Here is a 22,503-nt window from a genome sequence, read left to right as displayed (position 1 = left end):
CCAGACTCTACGTGACCTGACTTACTTATTTCACAGGAAACTGCATGGAAGGAGGAAGGGAGGGCACGGGGGGGAAAGGAAAAAAAAAAAAACCCACCAATCATTCATGCTACCGTAGTTACACCACGCCATGGAGCGGAGTAGTTTGCTGTGAAAAACCAAACTGAAATAAGCCAAACCCCGTTTGGAAAATAAAACGTGAGCAGAGAAGCCGTTCCCGCAAGCGAGCTGGGGGGAGCCCCCCGGCTCCCAAACCGCACCCGTTTCTCGGGTGTATTTTTTTTTTTTTTTTTTTTAATTTCGACGGCATTTGAGCACCGCCCGAGAAGGCTCGCAGCGAACGCCAGCACTCACTCACCGGGGTTGTTCGCCTCCCCTTCGAGGATGTGGAGCTCGGTGCAGTCTGCCAGGGAATGCTCGAGGCAGAGCTGGAGGAAGCGAGCCTGGGTCCGGCTGACGCGTTTGAGCAGGGAGAGCAGCGCAACAGTCTGCTCGCACTCGTTCCAGCCCTTGAACCACCCGGCCAGCACGCCAACCTGGTCTCGGAACATCATGGTGAGCCGGAGGGACAGCTCTGCGGGGAGAGAATAAATAACCGGGACAGCCTCCCTGCCCCGGCGCCGCTGCCGCCACCGTGCTCGGGTCAGGGGTATTAAAAATAAAAATAATAGTAATGATGATGATGATGATTTAAAAAAAAAAAAAAAAAAATAAAAATCTCCTTTGCGACGCGAAGGGCGGGTTTGGTTTCTGGACGCAGCTCCCGGCCTGGGCTGGGTTTTGCTCCCTCTCTTCTGGCTTCGGTGCAGCGCTGGATTCCTGGAGGGAGGGAGCGAGGGAGGGAAGGAGGGAGGTGGTGGGGCCGAAAAAAAAAAAAATAAAAAAAGCCAAAAAAAGGAAAATCCCAGCGTCAGGGCTGCCGCCAGCGAGGGGAACGACCTCCTCCCGGCGGGGGCTTCACACCTGGAACAGAGAGAGGAGGGGGCGTCAGGGGGGCTGCAGGAGGACGAGGAGGATGGGGAGGAAGGCTCGCTCCCAGCCTTCCTCCCACTCGCCATCCAACGCGCATTCCCCCCCCGTCACCGCGGTCCCCCCACATCCAGCACCGCCATTTGGGATGGGGGGGGGGGAGCACCCAGCACAATCCCCCCCCCACTGGAGCACAGTGCCCCCCACCCCCCCAAAAAAAAAAATAAAATAAAAGTTCTCCCCCGCACACACACAGTCCGTATAAAAACACACTCACCTGACTCATACCGGCCCCGGCGATCGCGGGAGGAGGGGGGCGGCGCGGCGTTTTTAAGGTGGCCGTGCCATGTCCATGGGATGAAGGGGGGGGAGATGAGGGAAGGAGGCGGGAAAAGGGAAAAAGGGAAAGAGGGGAGGGGGTGGGGGGGGGGGCGCGCGCGCGCTCCGCGGCGCGAGACTGAGCCCGGCCGCGCGCCGGGCCCCCGCTCCCCCATGCCGCTCATTTGCATACGGGTGACGTCATGGGGGGTGTGGGCGGGGCCGAGCCGCGCGCCGGAGGGGGCAGCCCGGGGGGGGACGCGCGTCCCCCCGCGTGTCCCCCGCGTGTCCCCCGCGTGTCCCCTCTGTGCCCCCCGCCCCTCTGCCGCTCCTCCCGCACGGGGAATGCTGGAAAACACTCTCCGGATCCCGGCCCCGCGCCGCAGCCGGCCCGCGGAGCTCCCGCTGGAGGAAACCACCCTCTAGTGGGCTGCGGGGTAATGGCAGGGGGCGATATCTTGGGCGGGGGGGGGAAGCGCCGCTTTGGGCTCTGGTGAATGTGGCCTCGTCCCCAAATGGTAATTTTTAAAACTTCCCCCCCCCCCCCCAGAGTTTTGCATATTAAATATACGTGTTAAATACACATGGATTTAACCCCAAGCGCCAAGCGTGCAGGGACAGGATTTGTGTTTGGGTTATCATTTCCTGTGCAGATTATATTTCCCTTTCCCATTTCTCATTTATTTCCTTTCTTTTTTCCTTTTTAATTTTTTTTTTCATTTATTTCCATCCCATTTCAAGGGAATTACAAGGGAAATGGGGGAGAAAAAACCCTAAGCACAAGTGTTTGCAAGAAGGCATCGAATACTGAACACTATCAAACATTTTATAAAGCAAAATTAAAGGTGTAAAGTGATTTTATCTGTGGGCTTTTTGGGAGTACCAGTCAGTTTTAAGGCATTTCTTCTTGTCTTGTCACTCCAGGCTGTTGTCCAAAGAGTCTCTCCAGCTCAGAGTCCCTTTGGGAGTCCCCAGAAAATCTGCTCCGTGCTCAGGAACAAGCGACACTGGTACCTCTGCCCAGGGCAGTGGTGGAGTCCCCGTCCCTGGAGGGATTTAAAATCCATGTGGATGTGGCACCTGGGGACAGGGCTCAGTGGTGGCCTTGGCACTGCTGGGGGAATGGTTGGGCTCGATGATCTTAGAGGGCTTTTCCAACCTTAACAATTCTGTGATCCCATGACTCTGCCTTTGCAGCATTTCCCTGCCCTCATCATTTTGAGGACAGAGAAGCTCAGAGTTAGGAGGCAGCCCAGGTGTCAGGACATGGTCTGGGAAGGAGACACGAGGAGATCATGGCAAAGGGGGGGCTGAACCCCTCCACCAGTGAGTCACAGAATCACAGATCTTAAAGCTCATTTCATTCCAAACCCTGCCATGGAGGGACACCTTCCCCTATCCCAGGGTGCTCCAAGCCCTGTCCAACCTGGCCTGGAACACTTCCAGGAATCCAGGGGCAGTCACAGCTTCTCTGGGCAGCCTATGCCAGGGCCTCATCACCCTCCCAGCCAGGAATTCCTTCCCAAAATCCCATCCATCCCTGCCCTCCGGCAGTGGAACCCATTCCCCCTTGTCCTGTCACTCCAGGCCCTTGTCCAAAGTCCCTCTTCAGCTCTCTTGGAGTGGCTTTAGAAATCCATCCCCTACCAGTGGCTGTGTGCTCTGGTGGGGGCTGGAGAAAGGAAAACTCCATGTTTGTGCATCCTTTGGTTGCTTTTAAAGCTACATATGTCTGAATCTGCTCTTTTTGGGGGAAAATAGTGGTGGGGAAACAAAGACCACCCGAAATCACCGGGAACACCTGGTCCCGTGTGCTGGAGCATCAATCCCACTACAGGATGACGAGATGAGGATCAGCAGGTAGACATCAAGTGCAAATGGTCCATCTCACCACACTTGGAGTTTGCTTTTAGCTCTCAGTCTGTCTGGTGACTAATTAAACAAACAGGAGTTCCCTGCCAACAAACCCCGGCCATCTGCCTCGTCCTCCGGCTCCATCCCAATAAATGCTCCACCAAGGAGCCCCTTTCCCCTCACCTAAGTGCTGACAGCCCTGTCGCTGTCGGGGTGTGCTTTGGGATGGCCGTGGGGCCGTGAGGATGCACCATCTGCCGCGCCGGGTGCGCGTCTCGCGCGGGAACGTGGAGCGAGGCTCCCGCGGCACGAGGCGCTCCGGGTGGGAACGCCGCGGGCTCACACCCCGCTAATTTAAGGGTTGCCAAGCTGGCTGTGCCAAGAATGCCTCCCAGGTTTTGCATTTTGCATGTCTAAAGTGGGAACGGCAGCAATGGGAAGGATATTTAGGGCTGAAGCAGCAAATGCATCCTTCTGTGAGGCTGGGCAGGGCGGTGGGAAATGGTGTCCCCCCACACCAAGCAAGATTTGGAGGAAAAGAGTAAAAAGACCAAAGCCACGGTTTCTATGCTGTGCTCCAGGAGACACCAAGACCATGCTTACTAATTAATCCAAAAATAATTACCCAGAATTTAGGACCTCACAGTTCCCGTTCCCCAGAATGTCCCAAGGAGGCAGCTGTGGAGGAGTGAGACCCTGACGTAACAGCACACGCCTGATGTTTGGAGGTTTCTATGGTAATTAAAAAACAGATCTGTGACCCGTGGAAGAAATTCCTTGCTGCATTCCGTGCTCTGCAGGGCGGGTGCCCGTGCAGATCTGTGCGATGGAAGGATCCTCAAGCTGGCTGGGAGCAAATCTCCTTCCCTCACTGCAGTGGGGGCACTCACCAACACCCCCGTGGCCAACTCTCTTCCCGGCAGATGGAGAATCCAAAGTGCAGACCACGTGTCCTGGGAGCAAAGACACCCCATGCAAAACACAAGGCAGACTGAGTGGAGAAGCAGGGTAATTCTCTTTTATAAGGTAGTTCCTGTGGGACCTTGGGGTCTTTGCAGCTCCAGCTGGAGCATTTCTGCAGGGCTGCAAGTCCCTGGGTAGGAAGCAGAGGCTGTTAGTGGGGCTGTGAATTGTCCGTGTGGTTGTGGGCTGGGGCAGAGCAGATGCTGGGCTGGGGTGGGTCACGGAATCACAGAATATCCTGAGCTGGAAGGGACCCACAGGGATCATCCAGTCCAACCCCAGGCCCTGCACAGACACCCCAACAATCCCACCCTGTGCCTGAGGGCATTGTCCAAATGCTCCTGGAGCTCTGGCAGCCTTGGAGCTGTGACCATTCCCTGGGGAGCCTGGGCAGTGCCCAGCCACCCTCTGGGGGAAGAACTTTTCCTGATATCCAGCCTAAACGTGCCCTGACACAGCTCCAGCCATTCCCTGTCACTGCCATAGAGAGCAGAGATCGAAGCTGTACCCTCCATGAGGTCTCCCCTCAGCCTCCTCCTCTCCAGGGTCACTACAGCAACATTTAGATTTCTGTTTACCATTTCAGAGGGAAAATAAGAGGCCTGTGGTAATATTAGCCAAGCAGGTGGTCTAAGCAAATTAGTGAATCCTGGCGATTCCCGAGTTCAAAGGAAGCAGTTGCTCATCTCTGTGGAAGCTATCTGATAACATATTTAGCTGTAAAAAGGATGAGTGTATCCACCAGCACACAATGGCCCAGATTTCCTAGCTCATTAAACCCAAATATTAGTGAAAATACCATGGTAAGCAGGCTGAGATAATTAAATACAACATCACTTCCATTTGTTCCTAAACACAGTGTTGGAATTGGCCACTGGGATGGCAGCATTTCCCTTACCTTGGGTGGTGAAGTGGAGCTGTAAAATTCACACAGAAGAACACCTGTCGAAAAGCAAACTCACACGAAAAAGAAACAGAATAAAATTAAAAATAAAAAGTAAACAATAAAACCTATGTGGGTCTGTATTTCCAAACTGGATGAGGCAGACATTAAAAAATCACAGAATTCTTGAAGGATTTGGGTTGGAAGGGACTTTAAAGACCACCTTCCAGCCTTAACATGACTTTCCACATGGATGAGCTCTCAGTGTGGATGTGCAACCACTGCTTCTTAAGCCCTGTTAGTAGAAAATGAACTGCTGCACAGCCCAAATCCTGGTGAAAGCAGCAGGGGCTGAGTCCTCTGATGCTGGAGGCAGTGATCACTGGGTGATGGGGGATGAGGGCTGGTAGGAAAAGCACATTTAACCCTCTGGCTTGAGCTGTGACTGCAGATCTGAAAGGGAAAGAGGAGTGGCAGCATCTGGGTGCAAACACCTGGGGAAAGGAGCACAGGGAAATACTGGTTAGCATGGAAAGGCTGCTGACATTGTATTTATTTAGCCATTGTCAAGGGGTTGCTGTGAGAAGATCCCATGTCCTCTCTGAAATGCTGGGAGTGCACGGACGTCACCTCTCCAGCAGTGTCAGCTCTGCCCTGCACGCTTGATGAGCTGGCTCACAGGGACCCCGGGGACACAGAGCCAACAAAATAAATCAGCTTAACTAATGGTGCTCAAAACCCACCCCTGGCAAATGTATCACAGGCTGCTCTCGTGCCTGGAGATGCCAACAGAATCAGTGATGAAGAGGAGCTGAGGGAGAAGGGGATGCAAAAAGGGATTTGAAGGATTTTCCCGTAAGTTTCACTGGGCTCTGTCAGTTTCAAACAACCCCTTGAATATAAAGATTGCAACATCTGATGGTCCCATCAACAGCAAGTGAGTATTTGCAGAATGTGCCTTTGCAGGACTGAGATCTCTGTGCGTGCTGGCCTTCAGGACAGCCTGGTTATCGGTGCTGGATTATGGGGCACACGAGATATGTCCCATTCCATCCTTTCCAGCCATTGGCAGGGGCATGGAGAACAGCTCCGCTCACACCTGGCACGGGTCTGCACCCCTGAGCAGCTCTGGGCCCCTCTTCATGCACACCAACACCCCTAAATGCCTGCCAGGCTGGTAACTCCCTGCGTGGCTGTATCCCATAGCCAGCCTCATGTTTACCTACAACACTGGGATTTTTCCAGCCATTTCCAGCCAGCACCGAGAGCAGCTTGTTATAGGACTTGGAGCTGACTGAGGCTGTGTTGCAAGCAGATGGCCCTGATGAAACAAGACACTGATCCCCAAGGAGGCACCGTGCAATGGAGCTGCTCGACTCCCCGGCTCCAGCAGCTCCAAGGCGCGCTTGGATATGTGCATTAGCACGCACCATCGAGGAAATTGCTTCCCTTGCTTCCCTAACCACCCCTCTCAAGCAACTCTCTTTAGAAGCCTGGTTCCAGCTCAAGACACGTGTCAGCAGCACTGACACTGTGGCAGCTTTCCTAGTTAGTTATTAATAATGGAGCAGTTGACAAAATTAGGGTAATTTAAGAATATCGTTAAAGGAGAGAGGAGGAGTTTCCAGGCTGGGTGAGGGTTTAGATGTAGCCAGGATGCTGGGGTGGAGGAAAACCTCAGTGCTTACACTTGGTGGAATGGAAGGGGATCCAAATGTGGAAGATGAACAGGGAGGAAAACAACCCTCATTGATTTTCCTGCTCCTGGCTCCAAATAACTTCAGCAAAATCCAGGGAAGTGACATCTAGGGCCGCATGGGCTAAGAAGCATGTGTGGGCACAGCTGGAACAGATGTAAATGGAGATGATCCACTGAGACCTCTGAGGGCTGTTCTGCATCTTGCCCAAGCCCTCCTAACGACAGAGTGTTGAATGCTGTGAAATCTCATGGAGACTTTTTCATTAAGAAGTTGGTGCCGAAAGGGAAAACTGGAGCTGGCAGACTCATTCACACATTTTTGTGACTCTGGGAAGACACTTAGAGATTGAAAGACTGGGAAAGTTGTAGTCATTCTTTAATGGGAATTCACCAGCTCTTGGCAAATACTCCTTTTTGGTCCTAGAGCAAAATGTAAAGGTAAGTTCCTTCAAGTGTCATTCAAGCTGTCTCAGGAGGGGAGGGTTTGGATGATATTGCAGCCACCCCAGCCAGGGTTTGGTACTGAGCACCTGGGAGGAGAAAGGCAGCAGCTGGGTCACCAACCTTGCCTCACGTATGGCAGCATCTGGTGAATGAAAATCATTGCTTTTCAAGCTCTGCTGTGCCATAAAGCACTGCCCTGGTCTTACTTTGATCAGTGGAATGTGCTGCCCCACAGGGCTCTGCTCACCTTGGCAAGCAGAGACAATGCCATGTCTGCCTCCTTCAGGGCTCCTCACTTGCCATAATCATCCTCAGCCTTGCTGCCAGCAATATCCCATCCCAGGCTCCCTCCAAGCTGGTGCTTTTTGAGCTGGCAGTCTTTCCCTACAGGGAAAATCCTTGAAATTGAGGACCCTCAGGAACTGGAGTGAACAAACCAAATGAGGTGTCTGTGCTGCACGTGAGCAGGGAAGACACAATATTCTCACAGTTCTGCTGGCAGGAGACTGATGTCTGATAACCCCTGGTAGAGCTCTGTTCTGCCTCCAAACTCAACAGCATCTGCAGAGTTACAGGGAAAAAAGAAGAGGGTAACTATCAAAATAATTCACAAGTTAGTAATCCTCCCCTCCAGCCTGTTTGTCAGTGTATTGTTCATGAGGAGCTGATAGACACTGGAATAAATAGCATGTGGAGAGAGAGAAGTGATGCATTAGACCTCTCACCAGTCCCCTGACTGCAGCTACTACTGAGACATCTGCCAGGAAATATTAGATGTGAAGTGGCTATGCAATGGGAGAGGAAAAATTATTAGGAACTGCCAAAACCCCTCAGCTGATGAAGACAAAAAGCTGGAGGAGGCATTTAAAACGTAGAAAAGCTTTTTAAGTACAAATCTTCTGCTGATAAAAGGTCACTGCAGAAAACACAGGTAGCAGCTAATTGTCCTGATAATTATTGCTGGTCCCACAGAAGCAGTTCTGGGATTCACTCAAATCTCAAGAGGATCCAGGTACTGCAGGTGTTTTCTAAAGAACGGAAATCAGAGAATCCCAGAATGGTTTGGGTTGGAAGAGACCTTAAAAAGGAGTTTTTTGGGTTTCCCAAGCCTGATGAAGGCTCAGTTATGTCAGCATGAATTTATAATGTCATCGATCTCCAAAATTCTGTGGGAGAAACACAAAGACTCCTCATTTTGGACATCAGACTATGCTGATGGATTAATTTAGTCTTAAGGTTATGTCTACATATAGTATTTTTACTCTTTTAAATCATTCCCATTATGAGATGGGGTAATTGAGGCAGGGCCTCTCCAGCTCAGCTGCAGCAGCATCCACACAAAGGTGCCTTTATGTTGGTGTTGTACATTCACCCAAATTTATGGAACCCAACCAGTGTCAGGCCCTTTTTACAGGTATATCCACACTGCACTACCAGCTCTTGTCTCTCTACACACATTGCTCACACAGAGCAACACAGAAATAATTTGTAGAGCTGCCCCAAGTGACTCTGAAGTGCTCAGCAGACACTTTCAGGTCCCCTCTGTGGTTTTGGAGGATGTTGTGGCAAAACCTGTGACTCCCTAGTGCTCAGCTGTGGCCTCATAGCTGTGCTCAGGTTTGCACCTGCATCCTTGTGTGCCATCAGAAATGGTAATAATACCAAAGTTAACCAGAAATAAACCCCTAATCCAAATTTTCTCTTTTTTCCTGCCCAGCATATTCCAGCAAGGCAACACCAAGCCTTTCTAACAGCTCAGTTCAGAGGACTTCTGCTGTAGCAGATGGAATTCAGCTATCCCTGGCGTTAATTACATCAGCTACACACACACAGGACACCAGGGACAGCCTCTGCAGGGGCTGCACATTGGCTGCAGTGACAGAGGCCAGTCCTTGTTTACTCTGGATGTGAGGACAGCTCAGCAAGTGGCCGCAGAGACCTCCAGTGACAGATGTCAGTCCCAGACCTCCCTCAGCTGGCAAACATCACCTGCAGACCTGGCAGAGTTTCCTCAAGGCACAGGAAGCCCCAGCAATGTGCAAATCAGCAGGAGAAACTCACCCAATTCCCGTCTGCTTTTACCATACTTGAAGTTTGATGTTAGCATGTAAATGAGGTGTTTAAATCAGATTCACACAGAAGCTCGTCTTAAAGCTGAACAAAACATGTACCTGGGCTGCCTGTGGACAGCCCCACCGCCATTTCAGTGAAGAAATTTTCCCTGATATCCAATCTAACAGCCCCTGCTGTAGCTTGAGGCTGTTTCCTCTTGTCCTATTCCCTGTTTCCTGGGAGAAGATCAAACCCTCACCTGGCTGCACCCTCCTGTCAGGGAGTTGTACAGCAGCCACCTGAGCTGATGTGGATTTTCCCTACAACCATCTTCCCCTCTACTTAGGAGGCAGATAAGGGGAAAGGAAGATGCTAACACAGCAACTTTCCCTACAGAAGGAAGATGCCCATGTCACAGTCCATTGGCATTTGGAAAGACACCTTGGGACATCCCCAAACAGCACCACTTTGTCTGATCAACCTATTTGGAAGCCTCAGTTCTGATTCGGGTTGATGAATCAAACCAAACCAACCTCTCCTGCAGCAAAAAAACATTATGAACCTGAAACATCCCATTGCTGCTTAAAAGAACCAAGTCCCATTGCCAGAAATCTTCCCGTGTTCCTTGATGTCACCAAATCCATAAACATTATCTATAATGAGCAGAAAAGGAATGTTCTATCACCTCTATTACAACAGGGTGACAGAGCAGAACAGCCTCTGTCGATACACTGTGTTTTTGTGGGTCACAGAAAGGTTTTATTTCTCTGTTACAGCCTTGTATCCCTGCTTTAAGACAACCAAGGGACACACCGGGCAGCTTTAGAGCTGCTCCTTTTCCTTCTCACCTGATCTGTATTTTGGCGTGGCTTCTCAGAAGAAGGACAAATGTAATAAGGCAGCTACTGTACTTTTTATAACTCTCATCAGGTCTTTCATTTGGGCCAGCAAGAAAGCTTGTTAGAGCAGAGAAAGCAACTAAGCATCTCTGGAAAATGCTATTAAAAGAGCAAGTAGCAAATGAAAAGCTGGGACAGACTAAATGGTAAATACACGGCCTGGCAGTTCAGCACAGCTACATCCTGCTTGCCATTATTATTTAATACTGGCATTGATTGAAAGGTGAGGCAGACCAGGCAACTCTCTGTGGGGTTACGTGAATACCATTTCACTGTGAGATTAAATAGGCCCACAGGTTTGGATCATGCTGTTTAATGGGAGATTTTAATTAATTGATTAAATATCGGTGACTACCGGGGTCGAGCAGTAAACACCTCCTTCATCATCTCCATGGGCAAACAAGTGCCTGCTAATTACCAGTGCCCAGCTCCAGGCTGGAAGCAGCACAGCATTAACCTGCTCCTCTGGAATAACGAGCCGCCCAGCCACTGTCCCACATGCTGTGGGAGCTGTTGGTGTGGAAGCAGCTGCTGCCATGGATCAGGCACGGCTCCATCCCCACAGACACCTCGGCGTGTCATTCCTGGTTGATACACAGTGCGAACAACAGCCTGGTTTGTCCAGCAGTTTATTCCCAAGTTGTCCCTGGCCAAGGATGGTCACTTTAGGCAGAGCAGATAAATTATCTCACAACCAGCCTGCTGACCACTGGCTGGAAATCTGTGGCTACAAGCATCAATTCCCCACTTCTATCCGTCCTTACAACTAACCATTACTCTTCCCAACAGCACCACCTAAATCTTTTCCTCAGAGGTAACTGCCAGGAGTTCAGAAGCAGGGTAACAGCAAACAATAAAAAAAAAAAAAGAAGGATGGAAAGGTGAACTTGGAATACCTTTGAGTGGGGGAAGATTCCTTCCCTGGTTTGGAGATGTGCAGCACCTTGTGTGTACCCTGGAGCTGTAGGAGAGCAGAGCAGAGGATCGTGGAGCATGGCTTTCCCTGCTTGAGTCTGAGCGGCTGTCCTGGAACTGGATGTGGAAAAAAGCTTCCAGGGAACAAAAGGGAGGACAGAAAGCAGCTACTCCCCATTTCTACAGGTTCTAAGGAGCATTTTCCCTTATATAAGCAGATGTGAGACTCAGCCCGTTTGTCTTTAGGAGAATTTGTCTCTCTTTAAAGAAAGAAACCACTTTCTTTTCTCAACAGCCATTTTTATTGCTTTTGAGAACATACCACTGGAGTGAAAGGAAGTAATTTTCTGCTATTCTTTAGCTTCTTCCTTTGTTAGAGCAGGTACATTTCCTGGGACTATCGATAAGGGTAACTGGCTAACTTGTTACTGGTCATCCAAGCTGACCATGCAAATAAAAAGAGTTGGAAATCCCTCAAAGCACCACGAAGCTGCCACCACTCCGAAGAGTGATTAACCAACATTTTCATGGATAACAAGTTCTTACAGGCACTGCCAACAAGACTGAAAGTCTGTGTCTCAAGATGTCATCGCAGGGGCTCATGCTTGAAAGTGTCAGCAGCATGTAGTTCAAGAATAATCAACAAAAATCTTTCCAAAGGGCTTTGGCTGAAGTCCCTCACACATAAATCCTTCAAACCAGCCAGAAACAGTGTCCTGAGCCTCACCTTCAACCCCCAGCTCCTGCCACAGTCCAACCTTCAGCTACAAAATAAACACACACGGCGTTAACGATGAAGAATATTTACTTTCCTTCATATGGTACATTCTGTAAAGTGCTAAGTTCCTAAATTATACCGAGTTAAAACGATATACAGCTCTAGTATTTTAAACACAATAAATATAGAATGAGCCTTGGGCAACTGCACTTGCAAGTTTAATTCTTTTTTTAGTAGACAGCCTAAATTTAGTAGTCAAAATAGCCTCCAATAGTGCTCCAAGAAAATCTAGGAAGCAGTTATAAATAAAATCACATCCTTCAGAGCTATCCTACGCACTTCTCCTGTCCACATTGCACGGGTAAGCAGCGCTCCTGTGAGCATATGGAGTGAGGAAAAATAAGGAAGCTGAAAATTACCCAACAAAAAAAAAAAAAGCAAAATCCTACAAGTTAATGCTACATATCCTCCCATAAATAGTCTGGCTTCCACATTTAATCTTAGTGCACATAACCTAGGTCTTTTATTTTTAACTCCCGTTAAAAAACTCTTCCAGGAAGAACATCTTGCAAGACATGGGTCGATTCATCCCCATCTTGCTCCTTTTTGCTGCAAAGTGGAAAGGACTCCTGCACGAACTGCCTGCACATTGGGCACTGCTGGAAATACTTGATGCAGCCATCGCACAGGCACGTGTGTCTGCAGGGCAGGAGGACCCAGTTCACAGGGCCATTCTGGCAAACAACACAGTCTTTGCTGTTTTCTTCCTGCAATTCTGGTTCATCTCCAGCCAGCCCGGCCTTTTCCAGCAGCCCTCTGTCAGTGCTGCTCTCACCAGGGAAGGTATCACTGGAGGAAGGTGCAGGGCTGTTTGCAGACATGAAGAGTTGCTAAAATACACATAAACACAAACATTTAGGAGTGAACAAACTCTTCCTCAATCTCTGCACACGCACAGGTGCAATGGAAGTTCCACTGGGTTCATTCACTGCGTCAAACAGCGCCAGACTCTGTGTGGGCCCTGGCAGCTGCCTGGCCTCCAGTTAAAGGCATTTCAGAAACATGAAATTACATAAAACAGAAAATATTAAAGGTAAGTCCTCAGACCTTGGTTGCATCAAATCAATGTCATGCATGAAATTTAACGAAGTGCTCAGGGTTTGAACAGCTCGGGTTTGTTTCTGGTCCATCAGTCTCTGTGCCTAGAGGGATCCTCTATCTGTTCCTACCAAAATTATATCCACTATGCTGTCAAATCCGTTTCACTCAACCCATTCTGCTCTTGCTCATATTCCAATCCCCTACTCCTTTTTTTGTCTTATTTTACATGTAGTGCAAATTCTTCTGGGCATGATTCCTAAGCATAGTGCAAGAAAAAGGAATTTTAAATAAGTAAGTTTCTTCTGAGGCTTTCCTGATTACAAGGGAATTTTGAAGAAAGGAAATAACAATTCTGGAAAGAAGAAGCGTCCAACAGTGAATTTCTTCCTACTGCTTTACTAAGTGGACACTAGGACTCCTGGATTTGAAGCAGTTAATTTCTCTGGGAAATCTTGAATATTTTAATGGAAAATATTTCTGTACAGTAAGTTCCTGTGGCACTACTTAACTGATAAAATAATTTAAACTACCATCCAGTTCTTTGCATGACAATAGAAGTCTTGTACTAATTTAGGCTCCCGAAAGCCTACACAAGCTAAAGTTAACACTGTCATACACATGAAACCAGACTCTGTGCACGGCTTACCTTCAGATCATGGTATTGACCTTGAGCTAGGAGGAGATACTGATACAAAAATCGGCAGGAAAGTCTGTAGCTTTCATCAGGAACGTGAATTACAGCTACCATTGCAATCTACAAACAGAAAAAAATTCTATGTTTAATACCCTTATCACCCAGGCTGAGAGAACTGGGGGCATTCACCCCAGAGAAGGTTCCAGGGAAACCTCAGAGCCCCCTCCAGTGCCTAAAGGGGCTCCAGGAGAGCTGGAGAGGGACTTGGGACAAGGGATGGAGGGACTGGACAAGGGGGAATGGGTTCCACTGCCGGAGGGCAGGGATGGATGGGATTTTGGGAAGGAATTCCTGGCCAGGAAGCCCTGGCACAGGGTGCCCAGAGAAGCCGTGGCTGCCTCTGGATTCCTGGAAGTGTCCAAGGCCAGGTTGGATGGGTCTTGGAGCAACCTGGGATAGAGGAAGGTGTCCCTGCCCAAGGCAGGGGGTGAAATATGATCTTTAAGGTCCCTTCCAACCCATATTATTCCCTGATTCACTTTGGTACAGCTTCTGATCTGCTTAATTCCTTAGACAATCAGGAATCCAAGAATGTTGACTTGAAGCACTGATTAAAAAAAGAAAAAATACAGTGGACAAGGTATAAACAGGATGTGGCAAAAGAGAGGTTGTGAGTTTGCAGGCCCCAAGTTGGGCAGCTCCCTGGGGTTCCCCTGGCAGGGGAGCCCCTCCTGCAGCAGTTCTGTGTCAGGAACCAGAGATGCATTGGACTTTTTCGGTCTTCAGCTTCTGTTTATTGTTATCTTATCAAAACTTCAGCACACTGTCTGCACCAGACTCTGCATGCAGGAAAAGCAGCACAAAAATGGCCAGCAATCTCTTGTTACAAGCCCTTTTAAGTCTAATCAAAAGCTAAACTACCCAATTAAGAAGTGACACCTAAATTATTTTCCTTTCTAACCCAATAACTGACCCCTAAAGACCCGCAATGCGGATTTTTCTACCCAATTACAAGATACCACCTAAACCCAGGAAGAAAGAGGAAGAAGAAGAAAGAAGAAAGGAACTCGAGACAACACCCCATATCCTCCATCTTGAACCCATCTATAACATACTAAAAGTCACAAAACCTGGATTTCTCACCCATGTGACACACTACACTACTCTCTACAATCCCTACAATCTATTTCACACTTTTGTGGTTTCTACTTTACCTTGAGGCTTTGGAAGTTTTCTCCATGAATGAGGGTCAAAGTCAGTGCTCCCCTGGGGGTCAGGACACCCCAGAGAGGAGAGAGAAAATACTCCTGGTGTCCTGGGTTTCCATAGGAGCCCTTGGTGCTCCTTCAGCTTCCCACCCTGCTTCCCCATGGAGCTCTTCTGTGGCCAGTTTATAGCAGAGACCTGCTCTGGCTGCTCCCACCTCCTGGAATTACACCCCAAAGTGCAAAGGCACCTGAGCAGTCTTCTCCACTTTCTCCCCCTTCCCTTAGAAACACACAGACTGCAGTTTTTAGACTCCAAAAATCACTAAGAAGTCATTGGCTTGTAATCTGAGCAAGCAAAAAACAAATTTCACTGGAAAGGATTCTGAACCCCCATGGGCTGACTTCAGATAATTCCTCTGGAAATACAAGCACTCGAAGCTTGCATGCTGTGCCTAACAACCCCCACCCTGCCTAAATTACATAATAGCCTCTAAAAAGCTGGGAAAAAAGAAAGTGAAATTCAATATTATTGTAGTTCCCAGAAGCTGTCAAAAGAGAAATGAAATATAGAAGCTGTTTTGCTTTAAAAAGAAATTTAAAGGCAAATTAGACTTGCATTTCAAAATCCACACATGGCTAATTAAATACAGAGTTCAAATGTGTATGTACCTACACATATGGATTTATAAGAACTGAATCCACTATTCCTTGGCAAAAGGGTCCTTTTTTTTTCTAAATCACAGTGCCTGAGATCTAAGCTTCCACATTAGCTGTGACAGTCTTCCAGTAATTTCTGTATGTTTTATATATGGTCATGCTAATTTTTTGGATCTATAGGAAAATGATGGCACAAAACCAACTAGGCATGAACTTGCCACAACACCAGTTAGGATGAAAATCACACAACCCCCCCAGGAAAGAATCACTGAAACACCATCCACAGTGATGGACACCCACACAGACCCCCCAAATATCATTCAAAATGATAATATCACACTGGCAAAGACCCATTTCCACATTCCATTTCCATTTTACAAGTTTGTTTCAATGAACCAGACACAATTCTGACATTTGTCTGGCAAGGAGTTCAGGTGGAGTTACTCCTTGACTGGATTTACAGATTCTAGATGTGTTCCTTTCCTCCAAAACCAGAGGAAAAATACTTCCCCACTCTCCTTCCACTCCTTTCTTCTACGTTAAGGCTCAAAAGAGATGTGTTACAAATTCATGCCCATGCTGATGCAAAATACATTCAAATATTACATTTAGAGTTTCTATAAAAATATATTAAAACATTAAAATATTAAAACATCTCAAGTGGGGTCAGTAGGGAGGAGGGCAGTCCTAAAGTCAGATGACAAGAAGCCAAGGACAGCCATCACCTGGAAAGGGGTCAGATTTGTTAGGCACTGGTGTGATTCCAGCTTGCAGGTGAATGCATGGAAAAGTGTTCAGTGCATTTTGGCAATTTGCTTCCCAGTTCAGTTGTGCTACTGTTCAAGGAGCTGGTGCAAGCAGATTATCAATCCAATGAAAAGATGGGAGATAAAAAATGTGTCTCAAATCATTCAGAGATCACCAGTTTAGAGTTTATAAAGGGTACTGAACAGCATGTGGCAAGGCTGAAGCTGCTTTAATAGCAAGAGATCAGGAGGAGACCCTTTTTGAGGAGCTGAGCATCTCCTATAAGCCTCAAGCCAGACCTTCACCCCTTCCTGTAAGTGCCCTGGAGTTGGCTCTTGTGAGACACGACCATGACACAGACCTGGGGCAGAAAGGTAATTTCTAGGTTTCTAATAGCCAAGTCAGCAATCAACTCCATAGCTGTGCCAGACACTTATAAAAAACCCCCTCCTGCCTTGCCAACAGAATCCAAGAATCTGTGTAAGTGCAGGAGCTCCACCACATGCCCATGTGATCCCAGAAATCAGAGTAACAGGTTGCTAAACTGCCCCAACCCTCACTCCTCTGACCACAGGCAGGCAGAAGCTCTGGGGAAATCACAACCATCTTTTAAATGCTGTAGTGAATAAGTAAAGAGCAAGCAATGTTTCTCCATTGCCTCTTCAAAGACTAAGGTTTGGAAGTTAAAGCTTTGAACTGCTTTATTTTAGAAAATAAGAAAGTGAGGGACCAAATTCTAGGGAAAAGGAAAGTAAAGCTGCTTTATTCAAGCCTCTCTCCTGAAACATTCAGACCTTAAACACAGTGACTCTGGTATTACTTACAATATCATATATTTCTCTGTCTTCTTCATCTGCCAGCGTCAGCAGCGCTACCAAGGGATAGCGAGCTCTAGGCACAGGGCCAAAATCCACAACTTGAGCATCTTCTGGTAACTGACAATACTTCTCTGACTTGTCATTTTTTTTAATGCTTTGCCTGTGTCAAGGAAAACAATCAATGGCTGCAATTGCAGACAAACTTGATGTTTGCATAAAGAATATTTCTCATTGTGTTTGTTCACAAACGAGTTGTGCCAAAATCCGCGACGTGTTTACCATCCTCAATGCTCCCCGTGCCAAAAAATCAACATGTTTTGTCAAAACAATTCAAAAAGGATACAAGTACTGTTGTTTGTAGAGGTATTCGTTGTAGAGAGCATCCTCTAATGCCTGAGGAGTCCTTATTCTGAAGCAGTAGACGTGTTTCTGCAGCGCTTCGTGGAGTTTCTGGACATTGCAGCCCCAGTAGCAGGTAAGGACACAGTCCTCCAGGCAGTCAGGTGTCAGTGTTACACCCCCTTGGAGAAAGAGGAGAGGGATTTCATTAACTCACCACGTGCAAGAATCCCGGAATTGCTAAACCTAGATGCTTGAAGAGCTACAAGAAGAAAACAATTTCAGTGTGACAGATTTTTATCATAGAACCATAAAATCATAGAATGGTTTGGGTTGGAAGGCACCTTAAAGATCACCTTGTTCCAATCCCCTGCCATGGCAGGGACACCTTCCACTGTCCCAGGTTGCTCCAAGCCCTGTCCAGCCTGGCCTTGAACACTTCCAAGGATCCAGGGGCAGCCACAGCTGCTCTGGGCACCCTGTGCCAGGGCCTCAGCACCCTCACAGCCAGGAATTCCTTCCCAAAATCCCATCTATCCCTGTCCTCTGGCAGTGGGAAGCCATTCCTCCTTGTCCTGCTCCCCCAGGTCCTTGTAAAATTCTCTTCTTCTAGGCTCCCTTCAGGTACTGAAAGGCTGCAATTAGGCCACCCCTAAAATGGATCAACATTATAAAATAACAAAAATTATTTATCATTATAAACAAGTCTTCTGAAGATTTAGATTCAGCTTAGTGTTTATGGAAGTCAGTGGGGATGAGGGAGTGGGTGTGAGGAGATAAAATGGCTGATTAAGCTCACAAAAATACTACAAGCATTTTATGAATGGTAAATTTTAACTTCTGGTAACACTTTACACACTCGTTGGCAGATCCAAGAGCACAACCTTAGCCCAAAGTCCATTCCCTCCTGAGATAATGGCATTAATTGGATCACTCATCTACAAAACTCTCTGTGCTCTCAAAGAATAAGGCTCTTGATCATGCAGACGGAGGAGAAAAAGGGCATCTATGCTCTCCATTCCTTTTTCAAAAACCTGTCAATTTCTAAACACTTCCTGCACAAACAGGAGCAGGAGTGCTCAAAGCTCCTGAAAAATCCCAGTTACCTGAACTGTTGGATTTGTTGTGTTGGGGGGGTTTATATTGAGGGAGGGGGGAAATCTGCTGCAGCCCTTCCTCATGCATTGGAAGGCCCCACAGCTGTGTGGGTGGAAGATGCTCAGCCTTGCTCACTGCTCCCCAGTGATGCAGAAGGCCATGAATTCCACTTCCTCTGTGGGTGATTTCAGGAATGATAGGGGTGGCTTGAACTCTGATCCAAACAGATATTTAAATTCAGTTTCCATAGGAGAACAGACAGGAAAAGAGAGTGATGATTTATTTATCTATTTATTAAAAATAGTGCACTTCCAAACACTGCTGAAGATCTGGGCTTAGATTTAAGTGGGTGGCACATATTCCATAATGAATTCTGTACACTTCTACAATTCCATGAAATTTATAGAAACGCCCACACTGGTTGGTAATTTGCAAATGTTTTAGTTACTTAAAGATCTGTAATAGCAGGAAGTGTTCCATTAATGAGAATTAAACTGTACCTCCATATCCAAACATTTCACTTTTAAAAACATCACGTTTATAAACTGTGTAAAAGCTTATTTCTGTAGGAATCGAAGTGTGTTTCTGAAGAATTATGATAGAGAAAAAGGATGAGAGCAAAAACAATCATCTTTAGGTCCCTTCCAACCCAAGCCATCATATGATTCTAGGCAGAAAATGAAAAATACCAAGTTCAGGAATGCAAATTGACAAAACCCACTTAAGAAATCCACTGACTTGTTACTGAAGCTGCAGCAGGATTAGGGATCTCCAACCCGAAAGGATTCTTCACTTGTCTCATCCGCTTTTTCAATACCCTTGTGCTGGATTCTGTCTCTTCTGAGTTCCTCAGAATAACAGGAACACCCAAGCCAAACCTAGGAGACACAAAAGTGGGTTCAGTGTTAGTGTTGACACATTTGATTTTTTTTGTCAGCTCTAAATAGCAAGCAGCAGGACAAACAGAGGAAGCTTGGCTTTCCAGAGTATCTGCTAAGATGCGTGGATAATATATCCTGCCATTTCGACTTCAGCTTTTTGTCAGAAGGCAGGAGTCTGCACGGTGATGCAGGGAATCTTTAAAGGGGGAGTATTTTGTTCTGCGTTTCCACACAGGGAATAAAATTAATGAGAGTTGTCAGTGCCCTCTAGCGGTGAAGGGTTAGGCCAGAATTTCCTCCCATCTGAGTCCTGCAGCATTCCAGCCTCCTCCCGTGAGCAGGGACACTTTGCGCTAAGCCAGGCTGCTTCAAGCCCCACCCAACGTGGCCTTGAACAATTCCAGGGATGAAGCAGCCACAGCTTCTCTGGGCAGCCTGTGCCATGGCCTCATCTCCGTCACAGCCAAGAATTCCTTCCCAATATCCAACCTCAAGCTGCTCCCTGTTTAAAGCCATTCCTTTCACGGGAACATTTGCACTTAGTCAGTGGCATTCGAAGGCTCTTGGCCATGCTTGATTTGAGCACACAGAGGGTCAGCTCTCTCTGCTGCAAGGGAAAACACCACAGTGACTTCCCAGGGGCTGATGGGGAATATCCCCGTTTAACATCTCACAGAGAAACCAGAGGCAGCAGCTGTTTCTCTTCTTCAATACCCAAACCTTAACAGAGCCGATCCCCGCAGTCCTGTTTTATACCAGAATCTGCCTGATTGTGACGGAAAATCCCTGTTCCTTGGAAACTTTCTTCACTGGATGAAACCAGCAGGATTATCCTCATGAAAAGTGGCAAGATAGAAGAGCCTCTGGTACAGTTTTAGCAGCAGCTGAAGGCACGGAGGCCTTTCTGTTCCACAGTCAGGTGTGGTTTTCTGTAAATTTTAAGTGTAGGAAGGATGAATAAAGATTTAATTTTTATTTTATGATCTAACAGTCCAGATCATTAGCTGGTAGAGGAGAACATTAATTTCTTCAGAGTGGCACTAGCTTAGAAAAAGCAGGAATTTTCAAGGGTTTAGTTAATGAATGAATGTTTCTGCAGAGCCAGACTTCCAACAGGTGCTGAGCCTTCAGCTCCACCTAACAGGAGCATTCCCCTCCAGCTAAAAATACAATGCCCAGGTAATCAGGTGATCTGAATTCCACTTCATCCCTGTGCCCAGGGCACCTGTGGCACTGGCTCTGGAAGCTGCCTGTGCATTAACCTACTTGGACTGTGAGCAGAGCCACAGGTATGCAGAGCTGGCCTCAGGAACAGATGCACCTCCCGTCACTGCAAGGCTTGACAAATGAGAACATGAACATTCCTGAACAGTCGGTGCTTTTCAGGCTGACTGACACCAACACAAACACATCATTAAACAAATTAATGCTGAAAATTATGGGGGAGCCCAAATGCCACTGCAGCAATAGATCAGGTCGTCTGTGCTCCGGTGACAACATTTGCATTTACAGTGCTCTGTGTGGCAAATGAGGGATTTGAGTTTTCCTGAGCAAGTTCAGGAGCACTTCAGCTGCAGCTGCAGGCACAGGAAAATCCCTTGGAGGCTCCTGGTCATGGCCATGGCACAGGAGAATTCCAAGGGAGCAGCAAATACCTCTGAGCAGCTGCCCACCTACTTGTATGTGCTGAGCTCCTGGCTACAGCTCCTCCTTGATTAACAGGCCCTTAATACTCCAGTTTGAAGAAAAAAATGCACATATTTCCACAAACTGAAATAACACCTAGTGCAGGTGCAACTGGAATCTCTGATCCTGAAAAAAAAAAGCCTTTGGACAGTCCTCTGTACACCCCGTACACAAAAGACACCAGTGCATACATGTCAGGATCTTGTAGCACACATCTATTTCAGACCTTTCCGAGCAGGGGATTGCCAGAATTTACTACAAGTAGATAAATAATGATTAAATTGGCAAAAGGATTAGTGGTTAGGGATAGACATGATGAGGATTTATCTAAATCATGGTTCAGTATGATCATTTTTTAAAAGATACCTTTATCACCAGCACTTTGCAGATATTAATGTGGAACCAATGAGAGGAAGTTCAACAATTCCAGTTTTATTTTCACCACAAGCTACACAAGTCTGGTGTAGCCGCAATTTCTACATGAAAGATTCTGATTGCCAATCAATGCTCTACTCTTGGCAAGTACCAATATTTACATTTACAGCCACTCCTGAGAGTTAGGGACATTCAAGGAGCTGTTTCTGAAAAAGGCAACAGCACTGTTTTTGCATCATCCTCTCAAACACAAGCAGAAGACCTTTCACTCACCGCCCCTCGAGACACTTGAGGAGATCAGTTCACAGATTCACAGGATCACGCAGGTTGGAAAAGACCCTGGCTGCTCCCAGGGAGCTGTGGAGAGCCCGAATGTCCCCCCGAGCCTCCTTTTCTCCAGGCTGAGCTCCCCCCCAGCTCCCTGAGCTGCTCCTGGCGGTCCAGACCCTTCCCCAGCTCTGCTCCCTTGCCTCGACACACAGCTCATAGCTCAGCACATACAGACGCATTGTTTGACGATATTACGAATGATATTAGGAAAAGCACTAAGAAAACATTTCGGTATTACTAAAAGAGAAACGAGCTTAACAGAAATACGTATTATTTCTTTCTAAAAATATTTTTATTGCTCGTTTAGAAGGCTAGGAGTGTTTGGGTTGGAAGGGACCGTTCCAAGCCCCTACCGTGGGCCTGGCCTTGCTCTCCCTCAGCACAGCCCAGGCCCCCTCGGCCGAGCCCCACCGGCCCCCGAGCACTGACCAGCCGAGGACGAGCGCGCTGGTGACGAGGAAGCAGACGGACACCAGGGCGATGTAAAACAGCGGCGAGTACTCGTACAGCGTAACCAGGAACACAGCGGCCATCGGGCTGGCCGCGCCGCCCTCAGCCCGCGACTGAAGCCGCCGCCCTCAGCGTGCCAGGGACGGGGTGGAGCCATGGCGGCACCGGGTGAAGGCGCTGTCCTCATCCTGCCAGGGACGGGGTGGAGCCATGGCGGCACCGGGTGAAGGCGCTGCCCTCATCCTGCCAGGGACGGGGTGGAGCCATGGCGGAACCGGGTGAAGGCGCTGTCCTCAGCGTGCCAGGGACGGGGTGGAGCCATGGCGGCACCGGGTGAAGGCGCTGTCCTCATCCTGCCAGGGACGGGGTGGAGCCATGGCGGCACCGGGTGAAGGCGCTGTCCTCATCCTGCCAGGGACGGGGTGGAGCCATGGCGGCACCGGGTGAAGGCGCTGCCCTCATCCT

At 48.0% G+C, this 22,503-nt stretch overlaps 2 protein-coding genes across 6 annotated transcripts in view; both read right to left on the bottom strand.

Annotated features, from left to right (window-relative positions):
- The window catches only part of SAMD4A (sterile alpha motif domain containing 4A), a 97,738-nt gene extending 96,337 nt beyond the window's left edge, over positions 1-1,401 (bottom strand). For all 5 annotated transcript variants that reach the window (XR_011000400.1, XR_011000401.1, XM_068194898.1 and 2 more), the window contains exons 1-2: positions 1,247-1,401; positions 359-963 (exon numbers count right to left, since the gene is read on the bottom strand). Coding sequence is in view for 3 of the 5 variants with exons in the window: in XM_068194898.1 (XP_068050999.1) it covers positions 359-554 (196 nt within the window). In the remaining 2 variants the exon portion in view is untranslated. The remainder of the gene's footprint in view (positions 1-358; positions 964-1,246) is intronic.
- A 10,382-nt stretch (positions 1,402-11,783) lies between these two features.
- On the bottom strand, positions 11,784-22,216 carry CGRRF1 (cell growth regulator with ring finger domain 1). The gene is made up of 6 exons (XM_068192073.1): positions 22,018-22,216; positions 19,055-19,194; positions 17,223-17,400; positions 16,886-17,033; positions 13,462-13,569; positions 11,784-12,604 (listed from the first exon to the last, which is right to left on the bottom strand). Exons 1-6 carry the CDS (start codon positions 22,119-22,121, stop codon positions 12,254-12,256), a joined length of 1,029 nt encoding a protein of 342 aa, XP_068048174.1. The 5' UTR covers positions 22,122-22,216; the 3' UTR covers positions 11,784-12,253.
- Between the last annotated feature and the right edge of the window lie 287 nt (positions 22,217-22,503).

Source organism: Anomalospiza imberbis, chromosome 6 (assembly GCF_031753505.1).
Source record: "Anomalospiza imberbis isolate Cuckoo-Finch-1a 21T00152 chromosome 6, ASM3175350v1, whole genome shotgun sequence".
Lineage (NCBI taxonomy): Eukaryota > Metazoa > Chordata > Aves > Passeriformes > Viduidae > Anomalospiza > Anomalospiza imberbis.
This window is presented reverse-complemented; position numbering and strand designations above follow the sequence as displayed.